The sequence below is a fragment of the Phaenicophaeus curvirostris genome, chromosome 11, assembly GCF_032191515.1.
Source record: "Phaenicophaeus curvirostris isolate KB17595 chromosome 11, BPBGC_Pcur_1.0, whole genome shotgun sequence".
Taxonomy (NCBI): Eukaryota; Metazoa; Chordata; class Aves; order Cuculiformes; family Cuculidae; genus Phaenicophaeus; species Phaenicophaeus curvirostris.
The window spans coordinates 15,808,482-15,831,067 of NC_091402.1; the positions used below are offsets into that span (position 1 = coordinate 15,808,482).

The following is a 22,586-nucleotide window of genomic DNA, read 5'->3' on the forward strand; positions in this document are numbered from 1 at the left end:
GCACCAAGAGCTCCCCAGCAGTAACTGAGGAGGCTGCGCGCATCTCCTTGTGCCCCAGTGAAGGGACCGAGGAAAGCCGGTGTCTGCAGGGATGTCTTCTGATGATTTTAACACTCTTATTTTTCAAGGTAAGAAAGAGCGGGGCAGAGAGAAGGGAGTGTGGAGGCTACTTTCTTGTGGAGTTGTGAGATGCAGCACATACCCAGCTGCATTTGGTGAAGGGAAAAGAAACTGGTCTGGGGAAAAGAAACCATCAGTGGTGAGACGGATGGGAAAAGGAAAAGCTCAACAAACCAAAGCGCTGTTGATGACCCAGGGATGTTTTGGCTCTTGCTAAGCAGTGCTAACACAGTATAAAAGTCTTTTCTGCTGCTTGTACTGCCCCAGCAGCAAGTAGGCTGGGAATGCACAAGAAATTGGGAAGGGACACGGCTGAGACTTCTGAGCCCAGCTGAGCAAAGAGCTGCCTGTCACCCTGTGAGGGTGTGGACAGAAACACAGCTGGGGAGGGTGGCAGTGACCATTGCTCAGGGTCTGGTTGGGTTCTTAGAGCAGCGAGCAAGCAGTTTCTTTTGCATCACTTGCTTTTTTTGGTTGTTTTTGTTTGTTTAATTAATAAACTGTGTTCCAACACACAGATTTTTGCACTATTACCCTTCTGAATCTCTCCCCTTCTCACTGGGGGAAGAGGGGAGAGAGCAGCTGTGTGGGGCTTGGCTGCTGACGGGGTGAAAGAGTGACTGCCATGAAGTCAGACAGTGAGCTGGGTATATTAATTATATAGAGAAAAACGGGATATTTGATAAAGGTTAAAAAAAAACCCCAAACACAACCCAAACCAACAACCCCATAATAAATAATAGGGTTAAAGGATGAACTGAGCCACTGAAATAACAACAACAAAAAGCAGCCAAGAGCATAGGTGGTTTATAAAGGAAAGTTTTATTTTCAGTTATAAGGTGATTACAAACTCATCTAAAAAAAGCAAAGATGACTTAAAAATATCCATATACATTTTATTTATCTAAAAAGCAAAACGGAAACTGCAAAATACAAACATTTACCATATACACAAAGGCTAGGAGTTTTAGGATTAAATTACACTCCAGGTTTTTTATTGTTTCAAATACAAATATTCCATTTTGGAACACACAAAAACTGTTTTAAAAATATTTTTAAGTTTTTGTTTTCTTAAAAAAAAGTCCAGATGACATTTCTAAGGAGGCCATTGTCAACGTTGCCACCTCGCTGTATGTGCTACTCATCACATTACTGTAGTCACAGTTGCTAGGAATTTAAATAATAACAAAAAAACCAAACCCAAAACACCACTATTTTTCAGCCAAATACATCAAACAAGATGGACCACCTCTTATAACGTGAAATCCCTAGCAAAGTTATCAGGTAACAACCACAATGTTACATTGGAGAGAAACCAACATCCTATTGAACAACAAGCACTTCAGAACAGTACTGGGATGCTGCGATGCTGAGAGACCGTCGCTGGCTTCCTGGGAGCAGATGACAAACTAGCTCAACTTACCCCTTGAGGGTGGGGTTTTTTTCAGCCTCTCAACATCTTTTTGCCACTGTTCTTTTTTTTTTCTTTATATAGTGGAAAAAAAAAAGTCTTTTTAATATCTTAACTCCAGCAGCAGACAGATTTAAAAACAGTATCATGCTAACATGTACTATGCTACAGGACTGAACCCTTCCCCTGCATATGCATGCCCACATGCACAGCTCCTTAGCATAACCAAATTAAATTTCAATTTTTTTTCTTTTTTTTTTTTAAGCTATATTTCTGACCATTATTTCTTCTGGTTTTTCAAGTCAGGCCTGTGCTGCAAATGGGAAAGCGAGCGCCACTGTCCCACTGGGCACCACAGAGCCAAACCATGGGGAGGAAACCTCCAGAAACGCATTCCTTTTAAAATGTCTGTAATTTGCTTTACTCGTAAAGCTCAGAACTGTGTAAATGTATTCAATTCTGACACTGTTACTGATTATTTCAAAGTAAGACACAGCAGCGATAGGAAAAGGCCACATCTGTGCTGCCATTCAATAGTCCTGCAATGCCAGCAGGGTCAGGCTCTTTTCCAGTTGCAAATCCTGTCACTAAAGTTTTCCATGTGGGGCTGGGGGAGTGATTTGTTTTCTGAATGTGACAAACCTGCAAAACTGTGAGCTCGCCTCTTTTTTTGCTCAAATGGCACTGGAAGTGTTTTCTGCTCTTGTTTTAGGACACAAATAAACTGGAATCACTGACTCGCAGTGACAATTTAAAAAAACACACACAAAAAATACTTTTTCTGCTATATTTTTTAGCAGAAAGAAATTCAAATTTTCAATTTTTTTTTTAAAGTGGAGAAGCATTGTCCACGTGCAGGTTTATTTTGGGCTGGCTGAAAAGAGCTCTGATCTGGTGGAGGGTGCAGGGCTGGAATGGGCAGTTTTCCAGTTGGGAACGGGACCTGCTTAGACTCAAGTCTTTGTTGAGCAAGGACGCTTTCCCATAACCTCAACTTGACCATTGATAACAATATTTTTGTAACTGAAGTATGAAGCTCAGAGGCCTCTTTTGCAGTAGTTCATAAATTTCTTAGGTGCCAAGTGTTACCCAAACAACTGAATACTTTCTTAAGCTTATCTTTGATTACAAGAACTAAAACAAGCTACTAGGGTCTGACAGTTCCTGACTTTCACTCATGCAAATATACAAATACACGACTACACATCAATCCTAACCACAAGGCTTTGGATGCTGATTTTTGGAGAAAAAAGTCCAAGGCAGCTACCTGAACCCACATCACACAACGTCCAACACCAGGAGCCATATGGCACTTACAAGAAGCTAGAAGAGTCTTCACATCCAACCTTAACACTTCTTTGGGGGGGGCCACGGTACACAATTTTGTCATTACTTTCCCTTTTCCACCACCCCCAGTTAAGGAAAGGCCATTCGGACACCCTGGTGGGTTGGCTCTTTGCAGGCAAGTGGTGCCCAAACCTCTCAATCCTCCAAACAGCTCTGCAAGATTTACACACATGATTTGCAGCCTACAAATAGAAGCAATGTCCCCACTTGTGTGCATGAATATGAGGGTGGAAGATTTCATCTACAGTCTACTTAAACACAGATTTATTTTCTTTTTTACTGAAAGTGAGCGACTTCCATTGAATCCCCGGGAAATGATGTCAGGGTCATCTTCTTCCAAGTGTGCTTGCGCTGCTTACCTAACTTGTACACTGCATTCAGTACACAGCTTATTTAACATTTTATATACATTACGCCTCCACAAGCAGTCCTGCAGTGACCACAAGACGTGGAAGCTAATATTCAAAAACATTCAAATCCTTCTCCCACAGATGCAGTTTTACTATTGGTGCATGAAGTGGGAGCTTTGAACCCAAGTGTGACAAGCATGACCTCAATGAAACTGTAAGTCTCCGTAGCAAATAAAAACAGACCAGGAGGAGAAATGTAAAAGGCCTATCAAATGGAAATGTCCACGTGTCTTCAGATCTACTTGACTTTTCTAGCACTAAGACAGAGGAGAGGAGCCGAGAGTATCTGCAGTTGAGAAAGAAGGATGCACACAGGACTGAAAATTGCTGCAGAAGATGCAATCCTATCTGTGCCATTAAAGGCTCTGCTAATGGCTGTTGTTATTTTGTGTGTGTGTAACAGCAATTGTAAGGCCGCTCCTCTATTTTTGTTTGTTTTGTTTTCCGCTTCTCCTCCCCAAGCCAAGAACAGCAGTGAAACCTGAGATTTGCTGAGCTGTTTTAGTAGACCGTTCCTAACTCCCCTTCACTCCAGGAGCTGTGCCACCTGCTGTGGGGCAAGGGGTGTTTTTCTAGATAGCAAATACAGCTGCTAGGCTTTTGTATTTTCATTTACGAACGCAAGAACAAATCCATTGTGGACCTAGTATCTCACACTTTAAAGAGGAGTTTTAAGTGTGTGGATCTGTTTGGACCAAATGAAAAGGAAAGGTATGCATGAGAAGGAAAATGAGAACCATAATAATAATAACAACAACAATAAAAACCAGTTCTGTTTATGAAATCATACTGTTTCAATATCAAAATACAGATTATTGGTAAAGTCCCTTACAATAGATGCCCATTCAGATCATAACTAGTGACAGGTGAACTGAAAATGTCTGGAAAATTAAGAAAAGTAAGAAATAGGTTGGACAATTTGTGGGGCAAATGCTCCCTTTTACTTTTCTATTTTCTCTTGATTTCAGTTCAGCCTGAATAAATACTACCGAAAATCTGCCATTTTCAAGCTCAGAAGAACCCATGAATACAGAAGTACATGAAATATGAAAACGTGTAGAGTTTGTCTTGTTTTATTCTGGTTTTAAACTCAGGGATCTGGTTCTAGAGCTCTCAGGGTAAAACTTTTCCCTGGATCCAAATCAGTTCATCTGTGACTAGTTGTGATAGTTTAATAAAGAATTCCTCGTTTACATAAAACAGGCCTTTTAAACAAGTAAATTAAGAAAAAATCCATCCAGTTGTATTTGCAGCCAGAAACAGGTAGAAACCACAGAATTTTTTAAAAAATTATTTTTAATAGAGGATCATGTTGAAATGCAAATTTATCACCAAGAAAAGTTCAGAAATTTGATAAATGTATTAAGAAAAAATCCCAGAACTGTAAAAATGTAAGTGCGCTCATTGGAACTCAAACCACAAACAAAACAAGAATTAATTAATATTTTGTTTGGAGGGGAAGGAGGAGGGGAGCTGTTTTCCAGAAACAATATTTTCTTAGCTCTGTGTGAGTCCCAGCCCTCCCTTGCAGTCATGCTAAAGAGCACAGCGGGGCCACAGAAGTTTACATCGAGAACGCTTCAAAGAGGTTGTTGCATACGTGCGAGACATTTTCACTTGGTACATGGAAGCAACTGATTTGAATGGCACAGTTTATATCAAAATGGGGCTGGGTTCTAATTATACTTCAAAAGGTGTAGCATTAGCCCTCTGGTTCTTCATGCAAAGACACTCTCCACAAAGCAGGAGATGGCTAAATATCCAGCTGACTCGCTGGAGACGTATTTGATGTAGCCAAACCAAATTTTTCCTAACTAAAGCTTGTTTCTGCTCTATAGCACAGCAGTGATGTGCAAACAATATCTCAAACACAGTATGACAATGTACATATAAAAAAAAATACATCAAGCATCACTGTTTCATCTGCTCTCACAAACCCCATTAATTTAGACTCCCCATAACCTGCTACTCCCTTTTCACCCAGGCAAGTGTGCCTGTTTACTAGAGACATTAATCGTAAATAAAAAATGAGGTCCAAGCTGAAGCCCCACTTAGAGAGTTATCTTTGATTACACTTCCTTGCCTTTGCTGGTTAAAGGCTATTTGAAAAAAAAAAAACCCAAACCAAAAACCCTGTATAAATTTTTGTTTAATTTGGGTGCATCTGATGACACTGGCTCAATGAGTTTCTCCAGTGACCTTTGCATGGCTATTGCCACTGGCCCAGCAGGTGACATCAGATGTTTGCCATCTCCAGCTGTGGAAAAGTTTCATCTATAACTCTCACAATACAGCAACCAGAAGAAGAAAGCAATAGCCATTCTACTCTGGCTGGTTTTGTTACTGCAATTTAGCTATTGATGTAAAAATGTATAAATTCAAACCAGAAAGGTTTTGATTTTGAAAGTTATAGATGCAGTCAACTTTTACTTTGTTACTGGTTGTTTTTTTTTTTCTTTTTAATATATTTTGGTCCACCTTTTACTTGTACACCTCTATTCTGTTACAGGAAAACCAACAAGCGAATCAACAAGCGTTTGTGCTGCTGCAGCCAGTTAGTCCATGGGGCAACAGAAAATAAAATAAAACTACTGTGTAGGAATGTTAAGAACTGGTTATGTTCCTATTCAAATGACAAACTCTGCCCTGACAGACTAAGCTGACAGCAGAACAAGCAGATACAAACTCTGCCTTTATCAAGCATTTCCTCTAAACATCTTTGGATAGCCGAACTGTGGTATCCTAAGAAAAAAATAAACACCTCTCCCTCTCATACACTGTCTACAAGAAAAGGCTGAGTTTTGCCAGAGAATCTGTTCCCAACACAACCTGCTCATGCCTTAAAAAAAAAAAAAAAAAAACAAAACCAAAAAGAAAAGAAAATAAAAGAAAAAAATAGAAGTATTTTGCCCATGTTTTGGAAGGTCTTCAGGGAGCAATTCCCCATGGAAACATCCACCTGGCCCACACAAAGCAGAACCCCTATTCCTACATCCTTCTAGTGGTTTCTCTTCCCTCCCCAGTCTAAGCTGGAACGGTAAGTAATTAATACCTTCTGACCTAATACAAAACATTTCAGTGTTACATGTTCCCTTTGCTTTAGCTTAAAATCTTGAAGGCCCTGTTTCTTCAGCAGATAAAATTCCTAAGCCTCAGAGACACGTCTGCCACCCTACACTCTCCTCACCCCCCAAAAAAAATTACAGTTTAAACCAATGATTGGTGAGGAGACTCAGGGCTCTAGGTCCACTGCTGCAGTTTAGTAACATGGGACTTAGTCCTTTTGTCTGTTCCCCCAACATTAACTAACACCCCAAATAAATAAATAAAGCAAATCCTGGTTATCAAACCTGGCAAAGCATTTCTGAGATACATGGATGAAAAGCACCTGTTCGCTGAGTGATATTATCTTCATTACTATTATTTTTAACAATGCGTCTGTTATCAAGTGTAGGTGAGTGTTTTTATTCCTCCTGTCAGAGATGACCCGGTTTCTGTTCACCTTTGGATGATCAGAGTCCAGAAAGGATTCCTTTATTTTTCTGCCCCAAACCAAATTCCCATAATTAACATGCAAACATCTGAAGCCCCGGGAGGGCAGGTGCTGCTTTTCTCCACTCAGCTCCAGGACACCCTTCTAGTCTGCAGAATTCAAGTTTGCACCAGTGCCTCCACACTGAAATACACTTTCTTGGAAAACTCAGGAGCAGGTACTCAACCTCCCTGCACACGCACAAACAGCAAGAATTTCACTTAAGTTAAACACCCCAAAAAAACCCTAAAGAAAAAAAAGAGTGAACTAGTCCAAATCCTGCAAACCGCTTCCTAAAATCCTCCTCTTGTCTATATGACAGGGTCCCAGTGCTGCTCTTGGGAGGGATGGCCGCAAGGCTTTTCACACCCAACTTCCCTGCCTCCCTCACAAACACTTAGCTCCAGTTGCCCGGCTATATCTTTATCCAGGGACTGTGCTAAACATAACTGTGCCCTTCCCCTAGCGTGACCCTGAAGCCTGTCGTTTACCACAATTGAACCAGAGGGTGGAAATACTACACCTTTGAAAATTCTCTTGGAACAGTGTCTTTTTGTTTTCATCGTATCTCTCAACAGAGCTCCTTTTGTGTGTTCTGTAGGTTACCCTGCTCCCAACCATACCAGCACCTAAAATTGCTTTCTGAGACTTGAATATATTGCTGGCAAGACAATCAATTCAAGTGGTAAGGTGTATAATATTTAGAGATAAAAGATCTAGATATTTAAAAAACCCAATAATAGTAAATTCCTGTAATATGTCTAGTCTGATATGAAAGCTCTCCCTCTACAGAGAGACATCTGCTGTGATTACCTTACAAAATATTAAAAAAAAAAACCACACACAAAAAATAACTTTCTCTGTGAGAAATAAAAATAAATCCTAGTGCAAATATAAAGCTCTGTAAACCTGGTCCTATGAGAATCTATGGTTAGTAAACGGCAGTTAAAGCAGGTTTATCCTCTCACAGAGAGAGCTCACATCATGGTTTCCACAATGATATGAGTTGGCTTGATCAATCCGCCATTCGAAGTTCCATTGGGGCAGAAGGGGGTGCCACTCTCCGTTTCTTTGGACCACCGATTCACTTCCTTGGGGGCTGCCACCGCTTTTATCCTCTGAAAGAAAGAAAAAAAGGCAAAGGTTAGAGGATCAAGCAGCCCCTGCATCTCCATGGGGGATGGCACAGTCGGAGGCTGGTGACCATCAGAGTTGTGCGTAAGTTGCGTGGCTCTGCAAGTCCGTGGGGACCCAGGCTGCAGAGTACCACACTCAACTTCTGCTCAGCTGCAGAGCACACTTGTTGCAAGCAAGTCAGACACGAGAGGGCATTCACAATGTTATCCAGCATCCTGCAAGCTGGGCTTTCAGCACTGCAGCTGCTGCTCAAATTACATGTGTTCTTCTTCCTCATTTAGAAACAACTCTGCCTTTTAGCCCAGCCGTTCATTGCCAAGTGGCAACTTCTCTCCTACATCTCAGTTCACAAAGGAAGAACTAAATGGCATCTGACCAGTGTTTACTCTATTTCCTAACATGGTCTTTGAGAAGTGGTTTTGGCTACTTTTACACTTGTGTCTCAATAGATGGTCATAATGTAGGCAGAAAAATAAACACTCATGAATATGCTCTGGCCATGGCTGAAAAAGACCATTAACACTTGGAGGAAAACAAATACAAGTGTTTATGCCCTGGGAAATGTTTTTCTTTCATTCTAGACTCTCTTTTTTCCTAACCCGAAGTGTCCCACTTTCTCTTCTCTGGGCTGCATTTAGGCAAAGACTGTCTCATTAGGCAAAGACAAAACTAATTTGAAACCTTAGGAGAGAATTGCTGAGTTTCATGCTTGCCCAGTCTCTAAAAACCTTCCACTGGAAGAAAAACAAACCAGGGGAACCTGTGCTGAACTGCAGTTCCCCCCTGTGAAGGCTATGTCTGAGTGCCACACAATCCATAGGTGGGTCTGAATTTCCCTGAAACTCAATGAGCTTTTAGACAGACGGGTTTGACCCAGGTCTTTCTCTCTCTCTTGTTTTCTCAGTGATTTGTAGTATGGTGCTTCCTTGTCCCTGTGGGCTGGAGAAGAGAGATCTGGCAATCAGGCACACCCCAGTTCTTGGGTGCTTGTTCGTACAGGGAGGCAACAATTAGCCAAGGAAGAAACTGCAGATACGGGACACAAATAAAATCAACTGGTGTTTGTCTGAGGACAAAAGGTTTCATGTTTGTTCTCCTTCTACTGTTTGCCCAAAGAACAGGTGATCTTTAATAGTCTTATTCACTGCAGGAGGGGCACCCAACTTTCCCCTGCCTGGATAAGGTGGCAGCTTTCCAAACACTGCTTATTTTGTATAAAACACAGCAAGTTAAAGCTCCCTTTCTTCTCTAGACAAACAATCACTTGCTCTTACCTCTATAAGTGACCCATCTGACTGTATGATGCGGATGACCATCACCATAGGGATGCAGATCATGGAGGAAAGGGCAAGAACCCAGCCCAGGCCAATCGCCCAGTCTGGGTATGTGTAGACCTTGTTGTAGGTCAGTGGTTTGTACTTGGCCAAAGAAAAGATAAAGCACCCCTGTGGATGAGAAAGGAAAACAAAGTGAGGCTCAAAAAATGCTGACCAGCAGGGCTCCGGTGCCACCAGCGGCCCTGAGGAAGATAAGCCGTGGAAGGCAGAGCCAATGGATACCTTATGTATTTTAAACCAATGGGGGACTGCTTTCATTTAACCAATTGAAAAAGCATCTTCATCTGCTTACAGGTAAATTGTTGCTTGGCAATAGGGTGTTAAGCAATGGTGCTGAATGCTGCAGTATGCTGCCTGTTCCTTTCTTTTCAGGGCTCAAAGAGTTACTGTACATTGCAAGGAGCATACTGAGATGTTCTTTGCAACAAATGAAATACTTCAAGCTGAGTGTCTGCCTCACGTTGCTCACGTCTTTTTGTTAAAAGAGCCTAACAGTCCTATTGCTTAAGGTAGGAATTGTTCTTTGTAAGGTGAGTTATCTGTGTCATGAATGTAATATTTTGCCAATCCTAAGAAAAATCCACTCAAATGTAACCAACTGCAATTCGTGCAGGTGCAGCAGAAAGCTGTCACATTAACAGCTAACATCTGAGAAGATGATGTTTTGAGGGGTATGGTCAAACTTCCAGCGGCTCTGTGCAAATCGGCCTATTAATGCAACAGCCTTCACTTGAAGAGAAGCAGTAAGGGGCAGCTCAGAGCTGCCATGTCGAAGACTTGAAACAGCACAGGTCAATACTTACCACACAAAGAACTGGTGTGATCACAATCCAGCTCCATTTCATCCAGGGACCAGGTCTGTATCCAATCATATCCTCAATGGCATCATAAATATTATCAGCGCCTGTAAAAGTGAATGCTTTCATCAGAACAGAGCATATAAAAGACAGATAAAGACTGTAGGACTACAGCTGCTTTCCTAGCCTCCCCCTAAGGAGTATTAATGGGAAGGTGAAGGTGTCAAACACTTCTCATGGCTGTGAAGTTCAAGATGATTTTTCTCCTTGAGGAGCTCAAAGGTTGAGGGACTCACTCATCATACACATCTCTCATTTTTCGGATGCAGGATTGCAATGCTAATCCCTCCTGCCCCGTCACACACCCATTGCTACCCCCCCCAGACTCTCACTGAACTTGATCACCATCAGAAGGACACAACAGCAAATGGTACACCCAGCCTCTACAGAAATCTGACTGATTTAAAACAAAGGCTTTCTTCTGCTTTTTCAAGAAGGAATACATGAAGAATCAGGGAAATGACCAGTCCTAACTGGCAAACATCTTCTGATTATTCCTGGGCTACCATCTTAGGCAGTTACAGAGGCTGCTGTCAGACCCTGGTACTCGGCATCGCTAAAAAATAATGGGACAGAATACACCTCCCTGTCAGCTTTCTTTCTGCATTTTCTATTTGGTTGGCTTGCCCCTTGTGGATATTGCAGCTCTGAAAGGAAATTCTCTGAGCGACAAATAGAAATTTTCACGGCTGGCCAAACTTTCAACTCTCATTTCTAAACTTAACACATGTAAACGCTTAATTGTGCCTTTATTAATTAGCAATGGAAAAATACTATTTTTTTGGTGGAAAAACACTGGAGGCTGGCTTCATCCCAGATGCAAATTTGTCTCCATGAGGTCAGTGCAAATTTATATTAATGGCATGGGTCTGTTGCTGGGAAGAAGATTCTGGGGTGGCTGATTAAATGTTTGGCTAGCAAAATTGTCACCGACTCATCAAAATGTATCGGATGAAAGGATTCTCACTTACCATAAACCCAGGCTACAGCAATACATTCAAAGAATGCAACCCACAAAAGGCATACACCACTAGCTGCATAGTAGTCAAAGAGTTGAAAAACATACATGCCACCCTGTAGAAGAGAGAGGCACAATGGATCAGGATCCAACAGGAAAAAAAAATGAATACTTCAGGCTCAGCCCCCAGTAACATCCATCAACATATCTTAATGATTGCTGTCTAACAAGAAGAAATATCAAACAAGTAGGTAAAGTAAATATTTGGCATTAGCTTCCCCAGAGAATAAGCATGTTTACTACAGTAAGCATTCCAAACAAGACGATTAAACAAAATTAAGCCACTTAGTATAATCTACTGAGACACTTAAATTTTTCCTTCTTAGAAGTATTTTAGGATACGCAGTTACAGAAACAAATGTTGTAAAGAGATAACAGGTTGCTTCTAATGCAATTAACATCTCCAAAATATTAAAAATGAAGTCAGTTCATCAGAAAGGTCTTAATTTATGAACTGAGCAGAAGAACTTTTTTCATGAGAATACATATTTTTTTCTTTCCAATTCTCTTTATTTATACTATGTTATTAGCTCTCTGCTCTCACTACACTGAACTGTACATACCTGCACTTTTACTTGAAAAGCTATTTGTTATGCACCTATGTTACAGGTCCTATTTCAGTTCCCTTAATTGTGCTCTTCCAGTTGTTTTTAAAATCTGGCTTGTATTTTATTTTGGAGATAAATATCACAGCAGTGCAGCCACTGGAACATATTCTCATCTTGTTTATACCAGAATAAATCCAGTGGTATTTAATTGATTCAGATCTGCGTAACTAAGATAAAAATCTCTTTCCCTGCATGCACTGGATAGATTCTTAATCTGCTCTGCTGAAGGTTCTAATTATGCTTCATCATTTAGAGCCAGATGTTAATATTCATACTCATGTTGATTAGTACCTGAGATCAGATTGAATTTAATGAGATTTCCTTTCTCTCTGCCTCTAACTGAAAAGTGGATACTATAGCTCCCTTTCAAAAGGCTTTCAGATCTAGGGTTGAAAGGTGCTCTGTAGATCTAAAGAGCACCTCTCCTCTTGAGTGACTAATTCCGTGCAGTCTCGCTCATAGCTAAAATTGATCTAAGAACTACCTAAAAAAGAAGGCAATTTCCAGCATTGGTGCTACTTACCTCAGTCACCATAGTTAGTCCCAGAAGATAGCTAAGGAAACATACTATAGCGATGAAGATTTCCCGTCGGTAACCCTTCCTTAGGAAGGATGGGTGCAGATCAACTAATGATGTGATCTGTCCTTCAACTTCAACAAACTAAAGGGGAAAAACAACAACAAAGAAATGTGACTTCAAAACTATCCTCCATGCATTTTATCCAGGCTCATACTTGAACAAATGCTACACAACCAAACTGCAATCTATGACAAAATGCTGCTCTGAATAAAAATAAATTGGAAACCATTCTTTTGTAAGCCAGAGGTTGAACCATGGGGATAGTTTTCAGGTTGGAACAAGCTTTCAGAATTTTCATTCATTTCCTAGCAGCCAAAAGGGGCTCTGTAAATGCAAGCCACAGGGATAAAGGAACTTAATTTGATGGCAGGAAAGCACTTACGTGGCTTTTATGATGTAGCCATTCCAGATGAATATAAGACGTGTGCTAGAAAAGAGGCAGACACTCAAAAAAGCCAACGCTAAGATAGTACCTCCCAGCCTTTTTTTGATGTGCCAGAAAACCTCACAGGTACTAGTTAGGTTAATTCCACAACTGGATATAAATACTACTCTTGGGTTCGCTAGTGAAAACTTTGATGTGAAATAGCAGTACTTCTTGACTGAACTCGCCTTTTCTGAACCTGTGGGTAGAGCATTTCTGACTGAGGCTCTGGGGTACTTCCACAGCAATAACAGAGCTGTTGATACAGTTCCCATTCAAAGATTTGGTAAACTATTTGCACATGTAAAGCAAAAATGAAGCTCTGAATAGATGAGCTAAAAATCTTGCTTTATCTGGCTTCCTGATAACTGTATTTGTACTTACTTGCCATTTGAAAACTACATGTAAGATGCGTAACTTGAGTTTAACAAATAACCCAAACTGGATTTGAATGAAAGTTTAAAGTTAATTGAAAACCGGATGCGTTTCAGCCACGGAGAAAAGCAACTACTGAACTGCACCCAAACAAATCCAAAGAAGGGATGATTCAGCTAATTTGTACCCTTCACCTGCCAAGGTACAAAAGCACTAAGTCAACCAAAGACAGGAGAATACCATGGCTGCCTCTGTAGAAATTATCTTTGCTTTAAGTGGATACATCACCTTATAACCAAAAAGTTATCACATGGACTCTATGAAATAGCCTCATTTCAAGAAAAGTTATCTTTTCCTGCTGAGTATCTATAGTGCCTTGTAATAGCTCTACCCACTTTGACCATGAGTAGAAGCTCCATTTTTGGAAATACAGACCATTCTGCAAACCACCAGATTTTGTTGCCTCCCGACTTGTTACTTTGATTTCTGTAAAACTGGTTTCCTGTTTAAATGCAACCCTTTCCATTGGGCTGATTTGATCTTAAACTGCTCTGGCATTCCAGAAACCTGCTTGACTGCACTCCAAAAAAACAGAGGGGTGGAGAAGAGAAATTAAGTGCTCCAATTAGTTTTAATCATTCTACCCAGTGAGGAGCTTTTTAAAATTACCAGACAGATTGCAATTTGCATAAACACAGGGTTTTTGAACCACAGCATCGGGTACTTTTACACTTACTTTGGAACAATAGAAAGTTGTTCACTAGAGTTCAAAGATTAAGCCGTAAGAAGCAACTTAGGGCAAATGGAATATGAAAAATGTAGGAGATTAAGTATGCAACAACTGGGGAAAAATCCATCTACAGATCTCTCTTCATACAAGAGACCATTTAGACTAAATGAGCACTTCATCCTTACTAATTGGGTTTTTCTAACCTTAGTAACTTTTCCCATTTGAGTGTGGAAAGCTCCCTGTTGCCCTGAAAACTTCAGCAATTCTGAACGTGTAGTTACTGCATAATCCCTGGTGACCCATGTTTCCTTGTAGGTGGAATATCTGGAAATGATTTACAGCTTATTTTGCAGTACTTAGTCCAACATTCCCCTATTAGCAACCAAACTTCTCGGATGGAACTTGTTGATTTTTTCATGCTCACCAATTATATAGCATATTCTGCTATGAATAAGTATAACTGGAACCAGAGATGCTTTCTAGCCCATTTGGAGGTACTGAATGCATGCTGGTGATGTGAAAGTCAACTGCATCCCACATTGTTTGACATCTCCAAGCCCAAGGCCACCTAGAAGGCTGTGGCTTTGTCCTCTGACTGTTCATAAAGCCACCCTGGATACACCGTACGAAATATTTTGTGCTTTTTGTGCCTCAAGATAGCTTTGCTTTTCTTATTTTGGCACTTGGCAGCTGTTAAAGCCTGTATACCTAATAGTCATTAATCCTTACAAAGTGTTTTAATGATGGGTTTGTGCACGGCAGGTTATCCCAATGGCACAAAATCAGTGGAACAGATTGCTGTAGCCTTTCGTGTTTTTAAAATGATTAATCTCATCTCCAAGGTAGAAAAACATTGCACCGTGACCAAAATGGTAGCACTTTGGGCGAGCTGGGAATGATATTTACATTAGGAAGTACTGACCTGGTTTTGTGGACTCCATTAACTTGTAATGACAAAGACTTATTGAGCAACACCTTACTGACTGTCAACTAAGAGATTCATCAAATCCAGCTCCTATACTGAAAAACAACCCAGATGAATTCTGAACTCATGCCTGTAAACTTTTCTCAACTGGTAGTGCTGAGATGAGTCTCTTAAACATAATACTAACCTGGCTATCCAGTCCAAGCAACAGAAGCATAATAAAAAAAAGGATTGCCCAAAAGGTGGGCAGTGGCATCATGGACACAGCTTTTGGGTAGGCAATGAAGGCCAGGCCTGGACCTAGAGAAAAAGAAAATAGGAAAGGGGCAAGGGAAGGGAAGAGAAATAGTAAGTACCAGCTCTTTGGCAAAGGTAGCCACACTCAAATGCAGGAATGCCTGGTTCCGTTCAGATAAATCCAAACGAGGCTGGAAATACCAGAAGTGAAACAGTTTGGCTCTTTTATCTGAAATCGAAGCACGCATGACTACAGCAGAAACCACAGGCAACCCCCCGAGGCCATTGCTAACAGATTACCAGTTTTAACATCTGTCTCCAACATGCTAATAATGGAGGTGGTGCTACCCCTGCCCTGCACAGACACAGGGCAGTACTGGGGGTGGGGGGAGAAGGGGTGACCCAGGGGAATGGCTGGATCCCACTGCTAGCCTACATGGTCACAATGAAGATGACGATGATGAAACTCTTTTGCATGCAGGGAAAGGACTCTGCTACAAACACTCCCTGGGATCTTTGCCTCACTCCGTATGCAACTACTGTCTGCCTCTGTATGCAACCTCCAAACCTAGCATGGCTTTTCTAGAGCGAGGTTTGCAGCCCTGGAGTCTGCTCCTTTGCTCCTGCAAACCCTCACTGCTACACTGAGGTAATCAAGCTACTCCTAGTTATGTGGTCCCTGAAATAAATGCTTCCTGCTGTTAGTAATTGCTGGTATGTAAAATCACTCTGTGTAAAATCCCTTTCCCATGCTGACACATTCCCTGTTCCTACCTGGCCAGCCTAGACACACCTGCCCTGGTGATGCTAGTATGACCAACATCAGCCCCAACTGCAGGATAGGTCGCAATGGTCTGGGAGCACCAGCAGGCTGGGACTAAAAGCCTGACTTCTCTTCTTGAGAAACCAAAGCCTTGTGTGCAAGTGCTCATTGTTAGACTGGGTCTCGTCTCTGCCGTGGACCAGACGGCATCTCACTCATACCCACACACTGAGCACACGTGCCGTGCTCTCGCATGCTAATCTTCAGAGGCGCTCTCACCTGGAGCTAGGTGCCATCAGCTATTGCTTACGAGAGCTTTTGCTGAGAGAGAAAGAGCCCTCTCCAAGTGGGAGACAGGAACACCGGCAATATGCTATTTACAGCAGGCTCTCCAAGTGGCCATAGAAATTTTGTGAAGCCAACAAAAAATTCTGAGGGCAGATTTAAATTCAGATTAAACTTGGGAATGCCTGGCTCATTCCTCTCTTTTGTTTTAAGGAGCCTCAAAAACCAGCATTTTCCAGGATTTTGAAGCGGATTCAAATAATTTTCAATAGGGATTTTTTTTATAAACTGCTGCTGAGCAGGGAAAGAAATGTTATCTCTGATCTGTGCAGAAAAATCTCTAACGCTGCTCTTCCTACCTCCCACTTTTCCTTTCCAACAAGATGGAAAAAGAAGCAAGAGAAAGAGTTAAAAAAAAAAGATGACTTTTTTCAAACTAAAGAGAATTTTAAGTCACTGCAACTATTTGAACAGAAATAAATACAAATTAGCCAACAATCGAGCAACTAATTTTATTCAAAATGAAACACAACTTAGACTCTATATGACAGAAGGTACCAAAAAAACTGGTGAATGTCTCAAATTTTGCAGGGGCTTTGCTTTTTCCCCTCTAATTCAGTGAATATAGTAGATCCTTCCAGAGAGGGAACTGCTACCAGATGGCATTTGCAGCTGATCTGTGCAATTGATGAGACAGATGTAAAATTGCTCTCCTCAAAACTTGCTGCAATTCTGTATGCTTTGGCCAGTGAAACTGCTTTGGCCAGTAAAACTATCACATTACACTGTGATACAGTCTAATACTAAGTGCCCTAAGCCCTGCACTAGCTTTTATATTTCGACACTTAGTTTCAAAGAGAAATAAGTCCATTTGAAAGGAAATGTTCCTGGCATCCCCTCAACTGAACATGAATAATCTAAAAATTTAATCTGAAACTCTCATGCTCTGAAGTGCGTTCTGAAAAAGCGAAGCACTTTTGGCTGCTGTGAGGAGCTGATTAGGATTGCCCCAGTCCTAGCCCACTCGCTGGCCATCAGCCAGCTGTGGCATGGCTGGAGGGCACTGCGGAGGCAGAGATTGGGTGGGCAGTAGGAAACCCATGGTGCTACAGTCAGGCCTGCTTAATCTGAAACTGTTTGCAAATGAGATTAAATAAAAAAAAAAGATAAATCTTGCGCTGTTTTAACTTCCAGCCAGAGATGCAGCACAGATTAAACAGGTCTCACTATGGCTCTGTTGAGGCTCTGCTGTTTTCCTCTCTCCCTTTAGAAGTATTTCTGAAAAAAAAAAATCAAGCGCTATTTATTAAAAAAATGCTTTCACTGGCAAGTCGGAAGGGTCTAACTTAACTGTCATGTAAACCTATTAAAGCCAACTGCTGCTAAGGCCAGCAGCAGTGACTCGTACTTTAAGTGCAAGCCAGCCCTTGCTGACAAATTTGTCAAAGGGAAATTGCACCAAGGCTGAATTTGGCACAGGTGAAAAATGTGACCATGAGATTCTGCTGTCAGCAAATTTGTTCATGTTCCCCTGGCTTGCAGGAGGGCAAATAAGGAAACAAATGGTGTCATGCACCAGGCAGGAGGGATTTAACTCACTGGGCAGAGATGGGGGCAGCAGGAGGTCTTGGTCCCATGGACAATGTCCTTTCCCCAGCGCTACGGCCAAGTGGCAGCACCTCTGCTCACGTTTTTTCTAAGCCAGTGGAGTGGTTTTGACCTTCCACCAAAACAAACCAAGGAAGGGAAAGCCAAAATAAGAGGCTCAAGTGCCTGCTGTGCTGAGAAGCCAGCAGTGGGACAGCAGTGGCAGCAGGTGCTTCCTTGTGGCCCAGCGTGGGTCCTGAGATGCTCATCCCAGGGGGACCAAGTGGTCTCCAGTGGCTCTGTGCTTCATCTCTGCTGAGAAGGGCAGTGAGGAAACCCTTTGGAAGTGGTTTGGATAAGTTTGGATAATTTTGGTAATATTTATGGTCATATAAAAATGGACCTTAGGATTTCGGCCAAGACCAGCCAGAGATGATGGGCAACCCACTGAATAGCGAGATGGTTGCAATCTCTGGCAATTAGTGACTAGGGCTGAATTCAAATAAAGTAGAAATCCTGACAGAACTGACAACAAAATATGCAAAAAAGCCCAAAAGGCAAGTTCAGAAGCTAATCAGTGCCCTCGTTGCCATGTGGAAGCTATAGAATCCCTCCTTTAGAAAAAATGCTTTTTGAGCTGTTGATGAAAAAATGCTTTGTAAACACTAAGCCTGTTAATTTGTATTTAAATGTTATGTATCAACCCAGTGTTACTATAAAACTGCTTAATTCTAAAAATGTCAAGCAACAGGAATATAACTTCCTGTTTATCAGAGATTTCATAATAAAATTTAGAATAAATATTGACCAGCTAAAAACCTAACATGGAAATATTTAAAAATGCTACTCTTGGAATCAATCCAGCTACATATTAAAAAAATGGGGTTATTTATGATTCATTTAATAGGATTATTTTCCTTGCTTCCTGTTTTCAAACAAAGCAATCAACCTCCTATCAAAATAAGCATTATGGCCAAGACCGTTAACTAATTGCACTTGCAAGAGGTATGCCAATTGCAGCCATCCAAGAATCCAGCAGTGCCACCAATGAAATGTCATTACTTTTCATTAGCTTTTGTGAAGTAACATATTTCTTTTAAAGACTTAACTCCCAGAGACGTGATTAGAAGATGTATTGACTTTTTCTTTTTAATAGCATGTTTGTGTATGAAAGCTTTCCAATACTACGCAGATGAACTAAGATTGCTCAAAAAAAAAAAAAAAAAAAAAGAGAGAAATGCCAAAAGTGCACTCAGGTGACACTGTTACTACTTGAATTTGATCAGCTTTAAATCTCATGACTAGCAAGGCCTGACTTACTATTTTTGAAAAGTAATACCCATCAAATCTGTCTGTTCTACGTGAAAAAATATGGTTACACCTGCCCTCACGGACAAGACATGCACAGAGGAAAAATGGTCATCTGTTTTGTGAGATATATTCACATGCTATGAGGATTTCACCTTCTTCACCTGCATGCATACAGCCAAACGTTAATGGGGAGGACACTTCTGAAATAAGGGAGGAAACTAAGTGTACATCCAGTTTTAAAATGGACTTCTCACAGTTCTGTCAACTTCACCCTGAAGCTACAGAGGACAATGGCAGGACTGCAACAACTAGAGTTCCTGTGGATTAAGTGGTCCACAGAATCCAGGAGATGGAGTTCTCCAACTTCTCCTGCCTTTCAGTGAGACTTAAGAATATGTGTGTGTATGACCCTTCAAAAGGCCAATGTAATAGTCCCACTGCAGCGCTGCACTGCAAGCAAGCAAAACTAAGCTATGAAAAATACATATATGCTGCCTATTTGCATTTGAATGAAAATAAATAAAGGAAGGATGGAATAAATTCTCAAATCAATGACATTCTGAATCCTAGATAATGGTGTGGTTACCTTAACTCTGATCTCAACTCAAATGGTTTAACGCATTCTAGGAAATGTGTTCGCTGCCCTGTTAATCAAGACAGAGTAAACAGTACAACCCCAGCTAACCCTTACTGCTCTAGATGAAAGCCCAAATCAACAATATGCTTATTTTTCTGAAGATTATGGGAAATCTTGTTCTATTGCTTAGATGTTAGCTGATTGAGTCTGCAGAACTTTGCTCACACGCTAGGCGGCAGTGCCCACCACCACTGCCACCAATACCATCGTACCTGACTCTGCCACATCAGCAATGTTCACCCCTTGCTCTTGTGCCATGAAGCCCAGGACGGAAAAAATTGCGAAGCCAGACACAAAACTGGTACCACTGTTCAGGCATCCCAGCAGCAAACAGTCCCTAAGTCACACATATGTCATGGAGCAAGTTAATTAAAAAAAAATTAACCCATTGTCCCTACTTTATTTACATAATTTAGCTAAAAAACTAAACCCCCTTGGGTGGAAACTTGCCTATAGCAGTTGTATTTGTATTTGTTGTAGCTCCCCAGGGAAGTCATTGCTCCTAAGCAGATTGCATATGAGAAGAAGATTTGTGTCCCTGCATCTATCCAGACCTAAAGGGAAAGACAGAAAGACTGTTATTACCAGTATCATTGTATTGCAACACTCGACGCAAACACACAGTTCAAACTAAGCAAAATCAACAAAATACTTGTTTCCATTGCAGGTGATAGCTAAAGGATCAGGGAGAGAGGGAAAGAGAACATCACATTTGCAAGTTTGGCTTTTATAAGGAAAAGAAAATTGTTAGCACCAAATCCCACAAGAATATAATTTCTACAACAGTCCCTGTATCCCATTCCCAGAGATGCTCTGTATTTCTACTTTCTCAGTCATTCAGCTGATCCTTTCCGCAGGTGCAATAATAAATGTGTTCCAGCACAACAGTAAAAGCAGAAGCATTTCTAACAGTGCTCATTTTTGTTGTAACTCATTTCAGTTAGAATCAGCTGACAGAGTCATTAATCTGCGGATGTGAAAAGCTTGAGAAAGACGTTTGTGTATCTGGTTTGTTTATTTTTGTAGCTTTCTGGTTGTTTTTGTATCTGTTCAAATACAAGATAAAAAGCCATAGGGGTGGGGAAAAAACAAGCAAAATACAATGCACTTTATAAGATAAGTATCTGATCTCAGTCTCATGATTCTTTCTCCTGATTACATTAAAAAAAAAAACCCCACACTGAGTGAAATAACAGTACACTATCAACTTCTCAGTTAGTAAATATGCAGCAAGCTATCAAAATGCACTCATTGAATGCCATCTGTCCACTTCTTTCAGCTAACGCAAGTCTGCTAACACCAGTAGAAACCACCAAGAAGATTGAGTAAGTGAGAATTAAGACTGTAGGCCATTACCTCCTCCCTCCCACCATCGTTTTTCCAGCACCTTGCTGACTGGTGTCTCCCTGGAGATGATGCTTTTGCTAGACCGTGGGAGGGGGTCTGCCAGCTCACATGAACCTGATTATTGGCTGATACTCTGGGCTCAGGGCTAATAGCAGATCATAAAAATGATAGAGTTCCATAAAAAATGATTCATTCATAAAATATAATTGTCTCCTGTAAAGCGGGTGTCTTGTATAAGGAGGTTAAGACTAGAGAATGAACTACATTTCCAGAGTGTTTCTTTCAATTATATTTTTCCTACTTTGGTTATTTAGCTAGTGTTGCAGTTTTATTTTAACTACCTCTTCATTAGAAACACATAGCAAAGACGGACATTATTCCCTCTCACTATAGCTATGATGATTTTATTATTTTCAAATATACCTTTTTTTCTCTTTTTTTTGGGAGGGGGGTTGGTATTAGTTTTTTCGTTTGTGATCACTATTGGTTGAAACAACGCTGCTTTGCTTATGTATCACATATTTGCACTCTGTAAGCACAGACAGGAGTCTTTATCTAATCACAGTGCACACAGTAAGAGTAACCCTAGCTTTCACTAGCCACAGCTAAGCTAATGGTAGCTCCCGTGCCTCAGAAAACATTCCTCTACACCTTTGCATCTCATTTTTCTGTTATTACGTTCACTTCTTTCCCATTCTCCGCCTATTAAGCAGTGGGAGCTAAGTGACACTGGTACTCACAGTTGTTGCTTCTTGTTCCATCTGTGAAGCTCACGTGTCTCTCCATTGAAACTAAGGTCTATCCTCATTAAAAAAAAATCATCTCCCTTACCTTACCAACAAGAAAGCTGAGATTGTATAACGGGACAGAGTCTACAGCCTCAGAGTCCTTTGACATAAAAAAAATACACACGCATACACACACATACATACACATGGAAAGATGCATTAAGACATATAACAGTGACTTTCTCAAGCAGATGTCTGGAAAATATAACCCAGCATTAATGTTCATGCTATACTTGGACCTCTAAAAAGCAGGGAAGAAAGTTCTATTGACATTGCATCGCCACCATCCCCCTCCACCTCCCTTTGCACAGGAAATCATCCCGCTCCCCATTCCAGGTTCTGTACCTGTGGGTCAGCTAAACGTGACATATCAGGATAAAGATAAAATTTGATGCCTTCTGCAGCTCCAGGCAGGGTCACACCACGGATAAGTAGAACAAGGAGCATGATGAATGGAAACGTGGCAGTGATGTACACTACCTGGCAATAAAGAAAAAAAAAAAGGTGCATTTATTCTGTAGCAGCAAAAGAGATGATCTAACAATGGCAATTCAAAGCCCCCTCATACCTAAAAAGGGCCTAACCTGAGTTTCTCTGTCTAATTCTAGTTTAATGGCCTTTACCACCTTCCTTATTGCTTTAAGCCTGAAGGCAACGCAGGTTTGTTAATCCCTTCAGAGCCCTCCAGACAGTGGTCCTGTCACTCAGGCAGAGAACATACAGGATTTTATACAACCCATTAACTTCGATAGATTTCTGCCTTTCCTCTGTTAGTCCCCCTCACATGACAAGAGCACCTCTGCCAGGGAATCTCAAGAGA

General features: G+C 41.1%; 1 protein-coding gene across 8 annotated transcripts in view; it reads right to left on the reverse strand.

Moving 5' to 3' along the window:
- Positions 1–1,194: 1,194 nt before the first annotated feature.
- SLC6A6 (solute carrier family 6 member 6) overlaps positions 1,195–22,586 on the reverse strand; it is a 120,599-nt gene continuing 99,207 nt past the window's right edge. For all 8 annotated transcript variants that reach the window (XM_069865769.1, XM_069865767.1, XM_069865770.1 and 5 more), the window contains 9 exons: positions 22,112–22,246; positions 20,082–20,185; positions 19,844–19,968; positions 14,999–15,111; positions 12,301–12,438; positions 11,123–11,225; positions 10,098–10,198; positions 9,232–9,402; positions 1,195–7,938 (listed from right to left, as the gene is read on the reverse strand). In XM_069865769.1, coding sequence (XP_069721870.1) covers positions 7,798–7,938; positions 9,232–9,402; positions 10,098–10,198; positions 11,123–11,225; positions 12,301–12,438; positions 14,999–15,111; positions 19,844–19,968; positions 20,082–20,185; positions 22,112–22,246 — 1,131 coding nt within the window. In that variant the 3' untranslated portion in view covers positions 1,195–7,797. The remainder of the gene's footprint in view (positions 7,939–9,231; positions 9,403–10,097; positions 10,199–11,122; positions 11,226–12,300; positions 12,439–14,998; positions 15,112–19,843; positions 19,969–20,081; positions 20,186–22,111; positions 22,247–22,586) is intronic.